This window comes from Echinops telfairi, unplaced genomic scaffold (genome assembly GCF_000313985.2).
Source record: "Echinops telfairi isolate 266 unplaced genomic scaffold, ASM31398v2 ScPeMD7_7420;HRSCAF=8458, whole genome shotgun sequence".
NCBI classification, from domain to species: domain Eukaryota; kingdom Metazoa; phylum Chordata; class Mammalia; order Afrosoricida; family Tenrecidae; genus Echinops; species Echinops telfairi.
Window position 1 is genome coordinate 18,545,356 of NW_022111320.1, and position 16,228 is coordinate 18,561,583.

Genomic DNA, 16,228 nt, shown 5'->3' on the forward strand with positions numbered 1-16,228 from the left:
AAAAGACCGGATATAAAAAAATAGAAATCAAAGTAAAATTTTAAAATTCTTAGAGTCAAATGAAAATAAAACATACCAAATTCTTCAGGACACAACAGTACTCAGAAAATTCTGAGCACTCTGTTTATAGAAGACTATAAAAGACAGTGAAAGCCCCACCAAAAAATATCCATTTGCAGAGACCCCACAGAAAATAATACAGACCCACTACAAAAGTGAGGATGTCACAGGAGAAAAAAACAACTGCCAACATAAAAAGAATCAGGCGGATGCATTGGGGAAGTCTAAAACTATTCAGAGAAGAGTTAACACCAATTCTATTCAAATTCTTGCAAGTCATAGAAAGCAAGAATCTCCTTCTAACTCTTACTACAAAGACAACATCACACAGATACTCACACCAGGCAAAGACTACAGAAACTGAACTGTTATAGACCAATATCCCTCTTCAACACAGATACAAACATTTTCAACAAAATCCTAACCAAAAAAAATTTGAAGCACGTTAAGAAAATGAGGACCGAATGCCAGGGGCTTAAGTGGAGAGGAAATGTTCTGAGAATGATGAGAGCAATGAATGTACAAATGCACTTTACACAATTGATGTATGGATGGATTGTAATAAGAGTTGTATGAGCCCCTAATAAAATGATTTAAAAAAAAAAGAATTGCTTAACTATGAAAAAAAAAAGAAAAGTATATTCTATGATCAAGTGAGATCTATACCAGGACTTCAACCTATTGCTGAAGGTGGTTCAACATTAGAAAACCAATCAACAGAATCTAACACATGAATGAAACAAAGAAAAAGTACCACATGGTTCTATTAGAGGATATGGACAAGGCATTTGTTAAACTTCAACACCCTTTCCTGATAAAAACTCCTATCAAGATTAGACTAGAAGGGAAATTCATTAACATAATTTAGGATATATGCAAAACCAGCAGCCAACATGATTCTCAATGGAGAAGACTGAAAGCTTTATTTTGATAATGGGACAAGGCAAGGATGCTTTTTATCATTACTTTTATTTAATATTATACTGGAAGCCCTAGCCAAGCAGTAAGGTAAGATATAAAAGGTAGCCAACAAGAAAATTCATATAATTGTGAATGACGGGGAATGCGAAGTAGGAACCTAAGCCCATCTGTAGACAACTGGACATCCTCTTACAGAAGGGTCGCAGGGAGGAAATGAGCCAATCTGGGTGCAGTGTAGCAACGGCAAGACATACAACTTTCCTCTAGTTCTTAAATGCTTCCTCCCACCCCACTATCATGATCCCAATTCTATCTTATAAATCCGGCTAGACCAGAGGATGTACACTGGTACAGATAGGAACTGGAAACACAGGGAATCCAGGATAGATGATCCCTTCAGGACCAGTGGTGAGAGTGGTGATACCGGGAGGGTGGGGTAGAAAGGGGAAACTGACTACAAGGATCTACATATAACTCCCTCCCTGGGGGATAGACAATAGAAACGCGGGTGAAGGGAGAAGTCAGACAGTGTAAGACATGACAAAATAATAATAATTTATAAATTATCAAGGGTTCATGAGAGGGGGGCAGGGAGGGAGGGAAAAACAATGAGGAGCTGATACCAAGGGCTCAAGTAGAAAGCACATGCTTTGAGAATGATGATGGCAACAAATGTACAAATGTGCTTGACACAATGTATGTGCATATGTATTATGATAAGAGTGCGTGAGCCCCCAATAAGATGATTTTTTTAAAGCTGCCAAATCAGAAAGGAAGAGTAAAATTCTCTGTACACACAGATGGCATGATCCTTTTATATTTCACAAGAACAATTATAGAACTAATAGAAGAATTTAGCAATATTTCCAGGTACAAGTCAATACTTGAAAATCAGTTGGGTTCTTTTACACTAACAAAAAATCTTTTGAAAATAAAATCAAGAAAAGCAATACCATGTGATATCGAATGATAAAATGCATAGAAATCAATTAGCAACATAAATGTTATTCAATGAAAATTACAAAACACTACTACAAGAGACAAAAAGAGATCTATGTAAGTGGAAGAATACTTTGTGTTCATGGATTAGAAGACTTAATACAATGAAAATACCAATACTACTTAAGGCAATCTACAGATACAATAAATCCTAATATAAATCCCAACAATCTAGCCTCCCGTCTGGGTCTAAAGGCAATATTTCCATGTCTCTAACTTTCCCTGAATAGTTCTGCCCCTCAAAGTTGGCAACCTTGAGGGATTCAAATTGTGTTCCTTTTCAATGTTCTTCGAGTCTGGGGAACAAAAAGAAATGTGAACGGGAAATATAAAGACTGTAAGGTAGATGGGTAGGGCTTCCCAATACAGATTTCCCACAGGACGGCTTCTGCTGCCCTAGAGTAATGAGCAGGTACGTTGTCTTCATGGGGGGGAGAAGGGGAAAGAATACCTGACCTTGACCTTTCTGGCTTTTTTGTTTCCCTCACCAATGGAGTCCTCAGTTCTCTTAAATGTTTTTCCTAACAAGCCCCTTCGTCGTCCTGTGTCCTTTGAGAAAATCTATCAAGACCATTTCTTTGGAATTTAAAATCATCATAGTAATAAAATGTTGATATAAATTTCTGAGCTGACTTGTCTGCCTTGAATTTAACTAGATGAGCAAATTCCTTCAGAAGCCACTATTTTGGTTGAACCAATTTTTAAAGGTTCCCTAACCAAACCAAGACAAGCCTAATACTTAGAGAGCATGTCTACAGCCATCTACTGATCACAGAGATGTGTTTAAATATAGTTTGCTTAGAATTGTTCATGTAAAAACTGGAGCCACAGTAGCAATAATTTTTAATTTACCCTTGTATAGCCCACTTTTCTCATCTATAGTACAGTCCCTGGAACCTAATAAGAATTCAGTAAATAGAAGCTATTATTATTGATGCTACTTCTACAATGCCTTAGGAACTACCCCACCCCCACCCCCAAAATGTTAATGTGACTTGCCCCCAAGTGAGTAGTAGTTGGGCAAGGGCTCCTAAAATAGTTTGTGCTGAGACTCCTTTTTCCTAGATGCCACTGTACCTTCCTTAACTCCTTTTCAATTCATCTTCTACACAGCTGCCAGGATGGCTCCTTTCAGGAACAAATTCAAATAAAACTCCCATGCTTAAAAACTCTTCAGTGGCTCCAACTGCTCACAGGGTTAAGTCCAAACTCCTTAGCAACTCCTCCGGTGCCTTTCACAACTTAGCCTAACCTATCTTTTGAGTGTCTTCTCCACCCATGGTCCTAACAGACCTTATCCTCAAATCACACAGAGCTACTACTGTCCTCCATAAATGTTGCTTGCTTTCCTACATCTATATCTCAGTCCTGGCTATTCCTCTGCCTAACTCACTCATCTCCTTCTCTTCACCCAGTCCCCTGGTTAGCCCAGGTGTTCTCCTCTGTGAAGGGCCTACCATGCTTGCAGGCTACTGTGCCTTCTCTATTGGTCCCCAACACTGAGTTTCCCCCAACCCTTTTTGTTGTTGTTTAAGATCCTGTTATACTTTGTTTGAAAGCCGGGGCTGCTTCTCACTCATCTTGATATTCATACAGCCAAGCTCAGTACCTGACCCAAAGTATTCATGAGATAACTCTTGAACGGATAAGCAGATTAACAAATATATGAATAGGTGAATAAAGGACTTCACCAACATGCAGAACAGAGCTCTCCTAGGTCTCTAGGATTGACTCTTGTTTCTCATTTGACCTGGCTGGAACGTTGTTTTAGAAACTTAGCACCACGTTAAAAAACCATATCATTAGAAGCCTCTTGAGGACAAGTGCGCCCCTAATTATGCTTGTCATTTGCTCAGATCTAAAGCCACCAGATTCCGTTACAGTTCTGCTTTCTTTTGTAAATACTGCGCATGCTGAGGCTTTGCGTCACCTGTGATGAGGAACAGGGACTGTGAGGGCCTTATTTCCAGTGGCATGTTGGAACAAGATGTTATTCTAATGCCCTTCCGAAAAAGAAATGCCTCGCTTCCTTCTTTTTTAAAAAATTTATTTATTTATTTATTTTCCTCGCTTCCTTCTTTTGTTGACAGAGGCAAAAACATTCAGGGTTCAGATGTTTACATGACAAAGTCGTGTTTTAGAGCTCAGGGCCTTCAACAGAGATGTTATTTTCTTGCACAAAGAATAAAAATATATACTCGATGGTGAAACAATTTTGGTCTTTGCCAGGAATATTTGTTTTTAAAACAACATAATACTTCATTAAGCATGAATTTTTTTTCTTAAGTGTTTACAAGATATTCAAAGAAGAAAACGCCCCTAAGCATGACTGACTAAAAAGACAAATTTAGCATAATTATAAAGGGTAATATTAAGCTCTTCTACAAACAAGAGAAATAACTTCACAGACATAGTGTCACACATATAGTGTCACACATATATACCTATCTATTAGCCTATTGACACTAGTTCATTCAGTAATTGCCAATTAGGGAGATGTTAAACTCAACCCCCACCTCCCCACCTCCCTACCACCAGACAAACACATCCTGGCCCCACCTTGCAGAGGACATTTGACAATGGTTAGAGACATCACTGGTTGTTACATCTGGGATTGGGAAGTCTAGGGACATTTTTGGTTACCACACCTGGGAGGATGCTACTGAGATAAAAAGAACTGGCAGAGGCCAGGTCAGGGTTGCTGCTGAACACCCTATAGTGCAAGGTCTAGCTCCCACAACACAGAATCGTCCAATCCAAATGTTGATAGTGCCAACATTGAGAAATACGAGATTATCTTGGAATTAGATATTTTTATATAACTAAAGTAAAACAGTAGAAGAAAATGAGTTCATATTCCTATTACTCTTCTCTCCCTCCAAAATCTAGAATTAGAAGTATCATCATTTGGGGAAGGGGGTATAAAGGGCACTGGAGGCAATCTTAGAAGAAAAACAGAGTGTAGACATTTCCCTTTCCACTGTAGCCACTTTGGGCATCTGCAATGGGTTTGTAATGTTCAGGCAGACCGGTCATTGAACTGAAGTCAGACTACAAAGCCTACGTCAATTCCTGGAGTAAAATTTCCCAAGAGCTAAATGAGTTTTACACGCACGACTTCTGTTGACCTTAATAAGCATCGTAAGTCTCACAAACTTTAAAAGGATCAGAAAGTCAAAACCAGGTGTCTTGCCAGAATCACAGACCAGGCCTAGTCATAACAGAGGACATTTTTACCAGTTGTGGGCAAACGGAATTATTTCAACATCAAAAGACACAACCCAGACAAAGTATGTCCCTTGGACCTGGTAACAGACACACCCGAAGGAGGAAAGGTGCCCAAGGAGAATATTTTCCATAACTCCCCATAACCACATTTCCCTTGCAGCACAATCATTACTAAAATGGATATTTGGCAGTCTCCTTCCAAATGGAAAGACAGAGAGAAAGCTGTTCAAGCTAAATATTTAAAAGAATATATTTGGAGGCCGAATGTTTTGAACAGGCCTTTGACTGGATGTGGTTGCAGTTAATTGGTGAGACGTTGGCAAAACCATCCATCCGTGGGTAGGGCCAGCTTTCAGAATGTACAATTCTTGAATAGCACCACCTTGTTGTAAATTTCTAAGCATAGCGACAACTAGACAAAATCCCCATGGGCAGATACTGACCACCAATCTGTGATAAAAATCTCTTCTTGAGCCTCCTCCATTGCATCTGCGACATCTTCGAAATATCCTTTGGCATTAACATACCTAAAACACAAGTTGTTTTTTATAAAAATCCTTAAGCAAAAGAAGCACAGACCTTGTGGCAAAGCAACACCTGGAAGTCTCAGCCTAGCATCTATGCACCCCCTCCAGTTGACTGTGTGTGGCTGGAAAACAGTGAACCGTAGAACCTGTAGACCTCACAAGGTGCTTCCGTGGTGTTATGATTCTTTAGTTGGTGGCTAGCCAAAAGGTCAGCGGTTGGAACCCACCAACTGTTGTGCAGCAGGAGGTGCCGGTTTGCCTCCTAAAGATGACAGCCTTGGAAACGTCTGGGGCAGTTCCACGCTGTCTGTAGCCTCTCCACGAGTTAATAGCACCTTTGGGTGTCAGGATCAAATCAATGGTAATAGTTGGTGCTGTTTGGTTAAACTCACAGACAGTTGTTCTGAGATTTAACGCAGGTGAGTCTCCAATTCATGGGTAGGAAAACATACTAAACCAGATTTTATGTAAAAGAATAGCTAGGCCTTGAATTCCCTTTCCTAAAGCACAACTAGTAACTTAAACATGCCTACCATTTGCACCATTAAGAAAATGTGAGGTTAGAAAGTCGCCGGCAGCTTTTAAAAACAAGACTTCCAAATAAGCTATCTAGAGCTCACTGTGGAAAAAACCCTCATAAAAACAACCACTGGAAAACTCCTCTATAGCAAGTTAGTCCTAAGACCAAAGCAAATCAGTCCAAACCCACTACCATTGAGTTGGTTTTGACTCACAGCAATACGATTGGGGAGAGCAAAACTGCCCCTTAGGGTTTCGGGGACTAGAAATCATTGTGGGAGCAGGCGGCCTCATCACGTGGCAGGACCCACCCCACAGCACCTCCATGCCACTGTAACTGTCCCATGACTGCCTTAAAAAGCAAGGTACCTAAGAAGTATTTTTCACAATTTTGAAAATTGATTCCAGGTGAATTTAGTCCTCTGTAGTCCTAGACGCTACACTTCACGGCCTTAGAGCAAAAGGGCTTACCATTTAGCTAAAGTGCTCTCTTGCACGGCAGCGTAGGATCCAAACCGATGATCTATGAGAAAGTTCGCGCCATGCTTCTGGATGAATTCATCGATGGCGCCCCCCCACCAGCGAGCGTGTCTATAGCTGTTGCATTTTAAGACAAGGGACCTTCAAAGAAAAGCAGAGTGTAGAAAAGAAGGGTCACACTATGTTCTGCGTCTTTACCCCAAACAGCTAAGGATTCCGCATGCCACTTGGTTACTGCGGCACGTTTTAGATCCTAGGCAAACAGCATCTCACGGTTATTTCAAAAGAGCTGGCTCTCAACTTTGTTTTGGTAGAATGTCTATATACATATTCTATATATCAAAGGTAAATCTCAGGTGCCATGTTCACGCACTCCCTTCTTCACTCATAGGAACAGGTACGGACCTGTAGAGCTGCGCCGTGGCTGTAAGGAGCTTACCAAAGGAGGGGTAAGGCAAGGCCCGCCTTCCAGGAGTTGGGTCGAGAGCAGACAGCTCCAGCAGAGGGCATTTCTCTGTCTGTTCCCTGGTGTTCATTCCCTTGCTTTCTGGAAACGAACATCCTACTTGGTCTTTCTAAGAGCATTCTTCCTCTCTGGTGACCCACTAATGCTAGGCAACGTAGCATATTCCGTCCCCCTAGCTTCACACACTGGGGCAGGGCTGAGTGTGTGGCCCAGTCCCAGCCAACCAAGGAGAGAGAATCCGTGGACTAGTTTAGAAAGAGATGCTTTCCCTTGTACCCAAGTTGGCATGAGTACCAAGGGTGATGTGCTGATCCCAAGGGCTCAAGTAGAAAGAACATTTTTTTAAAATGATGATGGCAACACATGTACAAATGTGATTGACGCAATGGGTGTATGGATTGTGATAAGAGCTGTAAAAGCCCCCAATAAAATGATTTTTTTTTAAATTATACATCTCAAAAAAAAAAAGATACCCTAGTGAAATTTTTATAAGACAGCCCTTAAGACCCTCAAAGAATGGGCAAGTGAATTGTGGTGATGGGACACGATGCTTCAAGTAACTTCCCCAGCCTTTTCCTCACCAATGCAGTTTTCCATTTTCTTAAACTTTCTCCTATAAACCCCCATGATAGTCTCCTTGGAGAAAAACCTAACAAGATGATCCCTTTGGAATCAGGAAAAAGAAAAAGAAAAAAAGCTGATCTAACCTTCTGAGCTGACCTCTTGGCCTTGAATTTAACTGGAACAACAGACCCCCTCATAAAACATTGTTTTACTGAAATACTGAATTCTATGATAAGTGAACTAGATTGCATTAGAACTGCTGGGGGTGGGGAGACAGTGTCTTAATTGGACTTTATCCAGAAGGCACTCTAGCCAGACTAACACAAGCATGTTACAAAGCCGTCCACCGATCTCCGCCAGACTGATGACATCAGTCAAGTGAGTTGAACTCAGACTCCTATGAAAACGTGTTTTGTTTGGAAGAAACCAAAACATCAGTAGCAATACTTTTTCACACACACACACACACACACACACACACACACATGCACGCACACACGTAGGGGTTTCAAAAATTAGTGAAAACAATCCCATTACCTTTTCATTACAGTTTTCATAAGCTTTTAGAAGATCCCCCCTTGTGTATGTGTTGGGGGGTGGTTTCTGGATACAGAAGGAAAGTGTGGCTATAGGTGCATGTTCCTAGCCATGAGCCTGAGCTCTTCAGAAATATAACTATGGAGAGAGACACCCACGCTACAACTACAGTCTTCCAGAAGTCAATGCAGCTGGACATACCCACATGCACCCACACAAGCACCAGTCACAGCTACAGCCAATGTACATTTGACTATTCCTCTTATCTCCCTTAGTATGTACATAAGCTGACATTTTAGAAATAAAACCACTTGTGTGATTAAATGTTATATGTTTATAAGGTTTGATTTTTATCATTTTTGGTATCATGGGACAGTAAACTTTGCTAAATAGATGTCTTCTACCATGATTTTTTACTTTGGTTTCTGTTTTATACAGTATATTCTCTCTTTGAGAAATATACACAAGAACATTTATTTTCATTACTTTTCATTGAGGATAGGTTCTAAATAACAATTTTTGACATCTGGTTTATTTTACATATATCACTTAAAGGTGAAGCAGTAAGTGTTTTAAAGATATCTTAGTGAGAATATTTTTAAGGATATTAAAAATTCCTACCTTGAGAGATTATCGATTCGGAGTCCATATTTAGTCTCTGTCTCCTTCTTCCCCACTGTAACTCGGAATGCCTTATCTACCAGTAGAACAAAAGCAACAGCACCATTGTCTGGTTTCATGTACAGTAAAAAGGAGTCTTTCACTATTAACCACCTGTAGGAGGGCAATAAAATACTTTTAAGTTATGCTGTATTGCTGAAATCAAAAGAAAAATTTAGTATGACAAGCCTTAAGTAAACATTCGAGCAGACTGGGCATAATATAATTTTTTACATAGGGATTTTTAAAAATGTGTGAAAAAGCAAAAGATTTTGTTATAAGAAGTGCCAGCACCAAAGTTAAAAAGAACTCACTAGCTCTTTAAATGTTAGTCACAGAGCCTTGGGAGAAGCCCCTGGTCTTGGCGGGACGAGAAAAGCTCCCGCGGTCAGGCGAATGGAACGGGTTGGTGTTTACGAATAAAAACTACTATGAGAGGCCAGCAAGGCTATCTGTGGTTAAAAAACCCTTTAAACAAAATCACTCAGTGTTCTATATTCTACATACTCTGTTGTTCACATAAAATTATTTGTGACTTTGAGGACCTTTAATCAATGATGTTCAATAGGACATGAATTCTTTTTTTTAAATCACTTTATTGGGGGTTTGTACAACTCTTATCACAATCCATCCATCCATCCATCATGTCAAGCACATTTGTACATTTGTTGCCATCATCATTCTCAAAACATTTGCTTTCTACTTGAGCCCTTAGTATCATTCCTCATTTTTTGCCCTCCCTCCCCACCCCCCTCCCTCATGAACCCTTGAATATTTATAAATTTTTATTATTTTGTCATGTCTTATACTGTCTGACGTCTCCCTTTACCCACTTTCCTGTTGAGGACATGAATTCTTAAAAGTATCCCGATTCAGTTCAATATATACATAAGAACTTTATAATAGGAAATTTCAGACATTAGGTGAAATAGCACAAAGATATCACACACACAAGTCTGTACTGGAAGGATCTTGCTAGGCCAGTGCTAGGTATGGGGAAGAGGGTGACGGGAAATTGTAAATGGTTAATGGTAATGGTTGGACAACGTGACAGACAAAGCTAACGCCACTGAGCTGTACAGATGAAAATGTTGCAAAATTTTGGTGTGTGTATAAGTTACTATATATATCACCAATTTTAAAAGCACAAAGAATGATACAGCTAGGAACTAGGCAGGAGAGGACAGGGAGTAAAAGAGAAAAACAAGGAGGGATGGGTGCAAGGAAGCGGGGATCCTTCGTTCTGCTGGGCGGACCGGTGTCATCTCCATCAGTGCCCTCTGCGCAAGGTCAGGAAGAATCCCAACACGGAAAGCCTGGGGACACCCCAGTGGTGGGAAGAACTAGCATAGGACTGCGATGTGGAAATGCTCTGTGTGCTCGGAGGACAGTTCAGTATAGTCATGATCTTGGTATAGTAGGAAAAGAAAGTCAGGGAAGGGCATGTTAAGTCGGCTCATTTTTTATCACAGATGAGTGTTGTCTGATTACCAGTAGATCCTGTGAAGTACATTAAAAACAGTGGCCCCGCCAAGACCCCCTAAATCAGTGGAAAGGTCTGGTAGTGTTTTAACACAAAAACATCAGGGTGCTTTTAAAGAAGCACCTTTTCATAATTGGCCAAGGGAATGGGAGAATAATTTCATGGAAGCGATGTTGTATAAAGGAATGTATAAAGACAAACAGGGACATAGGCCAACCCATTCCCATGGTTCTGCGGTCACAGAGAACAACGTTTCTCACACTTTCATGTGCATGGGCAATACGCAGAGATATTACAAACTGCAGAGTGATCATAGGTCTGGGACCGAGCCCAAGATTCGATGTTCCTAAGATGCTCCTGGGTAACGCCCATGGGACAGCCACCAATGGTGCAGGAAGAATGCCGGTGACAGTCTTAACACTGCAGGCAGTGGGGAGGGCAAGAGGGAAACGAATGGGCAGATTTAAGTGAATACAAAAGGTAAGTTCATCATGCTGCAGTAAGACCACATGTTAATATTTGCCTGCAATTCTGTAGTGGCCAACTGAATCTGTAGATAGAAAAATGAAGCCGTGATGGGCATGATATCACCAGTCAGACAAAGTGCAATATTGTCAGTGGTTCCGTCTTGTGGAATAAGTAAGTTCTGAATGCATGGACGAGTGTAAGTCATGTGATAGATGTACCAGGAGAAATCCCTATTTTAGATCATCTGGGATCCCACCGAGGGAGAAAGATGAGGCTGTCGGAGCCTGTAAATATGTACAGTCTTGGAAACCATAGGAGCAGTTCCAATCTCTCTATAGGGCGTTATGCGTTAGAGCCACTTTGAGAGCAGTGGGTGAGTAGTTAGTTGTGATGACATTCTATGTTCATGGATTTTCAATTTGGGATATAATATAGACAAATTTACTTTAATCCCAGCATACTTCTATTTAATCCATCTTTTAAGATGCCATAGGCAGCCTCCTTTCCAGTTAGGAAAACTTGTGGTCCAGGACATGCATCGAGTTAATAAAAGAAAACACATCAAGGTTACAGATCGAAAATAAGCACAAAGGTTCATCTAACTGGGGTGATGGCACACAAATGTGAGGCTGAGTTTCCTTGTTTGTCTTGTTGCAATGAATACATTAAAAGCCAAATTCCTATAACAGTTTCGGTCCTGGGGCTAAGTTGTAAGGACAGTTTTTCATTTGAGACCAATTATAAAGTCACTGAACAGTTCGATGGAGTACTCTTAGGAACAATTTTTAGGAAATAGAGAAAGTACACACTCCATAAGAATTCTTAGAGCAATCCTCAAGAGTAAGAGGAAGGTCGTGCCACCCAAGAGTGACCACGGATTCGGAGGGGCCCGAGTCCGGAATCTAGATTCTATACTGCTGCCTGGTGGCAAAGTCTGGCTTAGAAGAGTAGCTGGCTCACACATCTGTGACAGTTCTTTGTTATCACAGGCCATTTCCCAGGTTGGCTTCTGACGTAAACAGGAGAGCAGACAGGTGGCCGGAGCCCAGGGGTTGGTGCGCTATCTTGCTGACTAGAAAAGGAGCCTAAGGTTTTGGGAACCACAGTTGGCAGGGTTGAGTGTCTGAGAGAAAGTCAAACAGCCCACAAGTGTGACCTTGCCTCCTTGGATGTCAGGGATACCTGACTGGCCTCAGAACCTTCTCAGCTCCACACCTCCATGGGATGGCACTAGGAAAACCCTTTTGCAGGTGTAACCAGCTCCCGCCATTGGCATTAGAAAATAAATCTCAGAAATGCTCCTGAAAGCACTGAATCATGCCATCACCACCAGAACCAACACCTGCAAATAATCTGTCTTCAGGAAGAGGCCACCAGGTTCCCCTGGACCCACGTGCCTTCCACAAGGGCCCCTGCTGAAAGAAGGCTCTGGCAAGGCCTCCATCACCCTACAGGATCGGGGCATTTGCTGCAACTTGTTCGGAGGCCATACACAGATGGTAAGAGGCCTTGCTCCGTGACTGGCAGGTGGTGGCTGGATGTAGTGTTCGATCAGGGCACTGCTAATTGTCTGGGAAGTGCCACGCACACTCGCTTTCCTGTGTCAATGGTTCCTTCCCCGCCTACACACCCCACCCTCCAATGTGTGCCAGCTTAACACTGACATTAGCCCTGAATTTTAAAAACCAAATGCAAAAGACAGTGGTTTCTGTTTTGACACCGATCACTTGTTCTCTTTAGCAATCGTGAGTGGCAGGGTCTTGCCTTCCATGAGGAAGACAATGAATTGAATTCCCCACCAATACACTTCACAGGCGTGGACAGACAATGGCTTGTCTGCCATTGGAGCCCTGGGTATTTGTCAGAAGAACAGGCTGGGGATCTCTTCGGACAATCACAGTGAGCTGAGCCGCAAGAGATGAGGGGTCTGCTACAGGACGGGCAGCATTTCATCCCATTACGAAGGAGGTCACCATACAAAGGGATCCCTGACCACTCTTTTTCTTTTAATGATACCATCTATTAAAGTTCTGATTTCCTCCTCCGTTTTGAAAATACATACCGTATATACTCGTGTATAAGCCGAGTTTTCCAGCACATTTTTTATGCCGTTTTTGTAAAATTAGGTGCCTTGGCAGATATTTGGGTCGGCTTATACTTGGGTATATACGGTATATATGATTTCAGGCTCCACAGGAGGATATGTATCAAGCAAGGACCCACTGACTCCCTGTGGGAGGCAGCACAGAATGTGCAGTAGTTAAGCTGCTGCCTGCAAGTCAGCCTCCCGGGGTATGAGTCCCAGCCCCGCCATCTACCCGCGCCTGTGACCTTGGAAACAGAGCCCGAGGTCCAAGTCTATCAAAGGAGGGCAACAAAAATGCCAAGCCCATAAATGTCAGTGAAGATTAATTGGCCTTATTCATGTAAATCGCTCAATTGTGTAGCATAGGGCCTGGCATAATGAATGGGAATATTTAAGGTTTCTCTGGTTGTCAACCAGGTGAAATGACGGTCCGTTCTAAGAAGACGCAGCCTGCCTGCACCGCTACTTGCCACGGCATCTAATGCAGATCTCATGACTGCCTGACCTGGTCTGCCTCATTCTTCCGGAATGGTTTTATGCAACGAAGCAATGATTGTGTTTTTATGTGGCTACTGAATCCCCACTGTTATAGCGACCACTTAACCATGTTACCGATGTACCAGGTACTCTGAAAGTGCTTTACATGTGCTGCTTCATTCGACGTTGCGGTCAACCTTATAAAGAACATAGGATTATCATTCTTTCTCACTTAGAAAAACAGTGTGGGGAAGGCTTTGTTTTGTAAAAGAGTTTCCGCAAAAAGAAATCATTTGTTGGTGTCACAGGTGGGAGATGTCGTCTGACCCAACAGTTGCCCACTTTGCCATCCTGTGTTCCTTGCAGGCAAGACCCTGTCGTGACTGGGTATAACTGTCGCCCAAAGTCATCTGAGTGCACCAACAGAATGGATTCAACCAGTAATGAATGAAAGGAAACAGGTCAGGGCACACATGCTACGGGCATGTTCTGGTTCTGGTAAAAAAAAGGCATATAATTGAATTGTGGTAGAGATATATATACACAGACAAATATAGATATGAGTCTGGATATAGACAAAGTTGCCTTCTGATGGCCAAAAACTGTCATTCTTTCGTTATTATTATTATCCCTATTGAAAGTGCACACAATGAAACATGTAGCAATTCCACAATTCCTACCTGGACAATTTAGCGATGTAGATGCCATTTGCTCTCCTTTCCTGACGTGCCCACCCCCAGTCACATGAACTCACTGGCCCCTCAGCTTCCTAGGTGATCTTTCAAGTTGCTACTGTCCATCTGGTTCGATACAAGTCGTCCTTATAAGATGGTCAGGACAGTCCTTCAGGGCAATGTCCAGGGCGAACACACTATACTAGACAAGCCAGCTTATTGTTTGGTTTAAAGACCACCTCAGTGGCTGTTTTGGAAGATTTAAATATTACCTTAGGGCAACAGTTCCAGAGGTGCCTCAGCCTCTGAGGCTCTGTAAAGTCTGGATTCCCTAAGACCCTGGGATTTCGCACAACAGAACTTCCGTTTTCCCCAGTCAGGCTGCTCTTCAAATAGGTTTCCCGTTTCAGTAAAGGACTCACGCTTCCTCGACACTCAGACATTCCAGTCCAAGCCATCCTTCCTCCCACTGTCCAATACTCGAAGGATGCTCGTTTTCACCTCTAAACACATCCAAAGGCGGATGCTTCATGAGGCCAGACCCCGCTCTTCTTGCTGGTTACCTGGAAACAGGTGCCTGTCTGCTTCTCCCTTGGTCCATTTTCCAGAGCAAGCTAATCATTAGATCTTTGCCTTGCTAGAAACTTCTAGTGACTGCCCTTGGAATGAAGCCAAATCCCCCCCACCTTGGCCAGAGGGCCCCAGGTGCACTTGAGCTGGCCCTCACCTTCATCTCCTGTTTTCTCTGACCTTGCTGGTGTTCCTCGCCTTTGCCTGGCTTGGTCTTCGTTCAGTCTCTAAAGGTCCTGTGCTTTGAAAATGTTTTCAGAGCCTCGTTTCAGATGGTCTTTTCTTGCCAACCTCCACTTTAATGTGCTTAGTAGGGCCTTTTCGACTCCACATCTGAGAAATCTGTCCTCGTGTCCTTGCTCTGCACACTCGTGCCACCCTGGAGCAGCTCCCTCATAGCACTTTGCCCATCTGAAATTATTTGTTGGTTTGGTCAGCTTGTCTACAGTCTGCATCTCCCACTAGGGAGTCAGATCCAGGAGAGCAGAGAAGAGGTCTCTCGTACCCACCACGTTCAGGATTCAGTGTTCATCCTCTGTTCAGTGCCCACACTAATTCAAAACCAGCCTGGAGCGAGTCTGCAGGTCAAGAAAGCATCTCGACTAACTGAAATGATTCAGACATGGTCACTGTGTCAAGTAACTACCTATTGTATAGCTTAACATTCCATAAAGGAAATGCTCGATTTATCTGTTAGCAACTCTCACTCTCTCTCTTTTAATACCTGGCAGGAAAAAAAGCAAAACAAAACACGTATCTCTGGTCCCTTAGTCAGTGGAGAACTTGTTCAATTAATATCCTGTCTAAGCAGCTATTTTATTTTTGCTTTAATCATTTTATTTTGGTGTTGAGGAGACACACAACAGCACACACGGTAGTTCAACAGTTTCCACAGGTTCGATGCAATGACTTTGATTACAGTTACACAACTCTTCTCACGCTCCTTTTCTGAGCTGTTCCTTCCACGCGAACACGAATTCACCTTCCCTCAAAGTGCCCGTCGAGTCTTCTGAGCTACTACTGCCCTCTGATCCAGAAGACAGATCTCAAGAGAGCACAGTGCTCAAGTCAGATTTCGTATGGGTTTAAGCGAAACTATAGTTTGAGTTTAAGGAGATTTTAGGGGAATTCAGTATTCCTGGATTAGAATTTAAAGATTATCTCTGGGCACTGGCTTTAGGGATTCAGCTAATCTCTGTGGTTCCAGAAACTGGATTTTGTGAGAATTTAAAATTCTGTTCTTTACTTCCCACCTTTTGATTAGGATTCTCCCACATAATTGTTGAATAGGAGGCGCAGGAATGTTAGCCTGCCACCATCTGATTCTCCTGTTCTCAAAGAAGGCAGTTGTGCATGAAAGCAATTAATCATACATCCATTTACTCCTCCGATTTCGGACTCTCCTGCCTCTTTTTTGCTGAGGCCAATGAGGTCCATTGTTGGGCTTCACATTGCTGCTTGCAAGCTTTCAAGACGCTTTAGTGGCAGAAAGCAATGTCTGCTGTGTGT

General features: G+C 42.3%; 1 protein-coding gene across 2 annotated transcripts in view; it reads right to left on the reverse strand.

Moving 5' to 3' along the window:
• PLD1 (phospholipase D1) overlaps nucleotides 1-16,228 on the reverse strand; it is a 184,241-nt gene that overhangs the window by 108,191 nt on the left and 59,822 nt on the right. For both annotated transcript variants that reach the window (XM_004704081.2, XM_045297437.1), the window contains exons 9-11: nucleotides 8,923-9,075; nucleotides 6,726-6,875; nucleotides 5,652-5,735 (exon numbers count right to left, since the gene is read on the reverse strand). In XM_004704081.2, coding sequence (XP_004704138.1) covers nucleotides 5,652-5,735; nucleotides 6,726-6,875; nucleotides 8,923-9,075 — 387 coding nt within the window. The remainder of the gene's footprint in view (nucleotides 1-5,651; nucleotides 5,736-6,725; nucleotides 6,876-8,922; nucleotides 9,076-16,228) is intronic.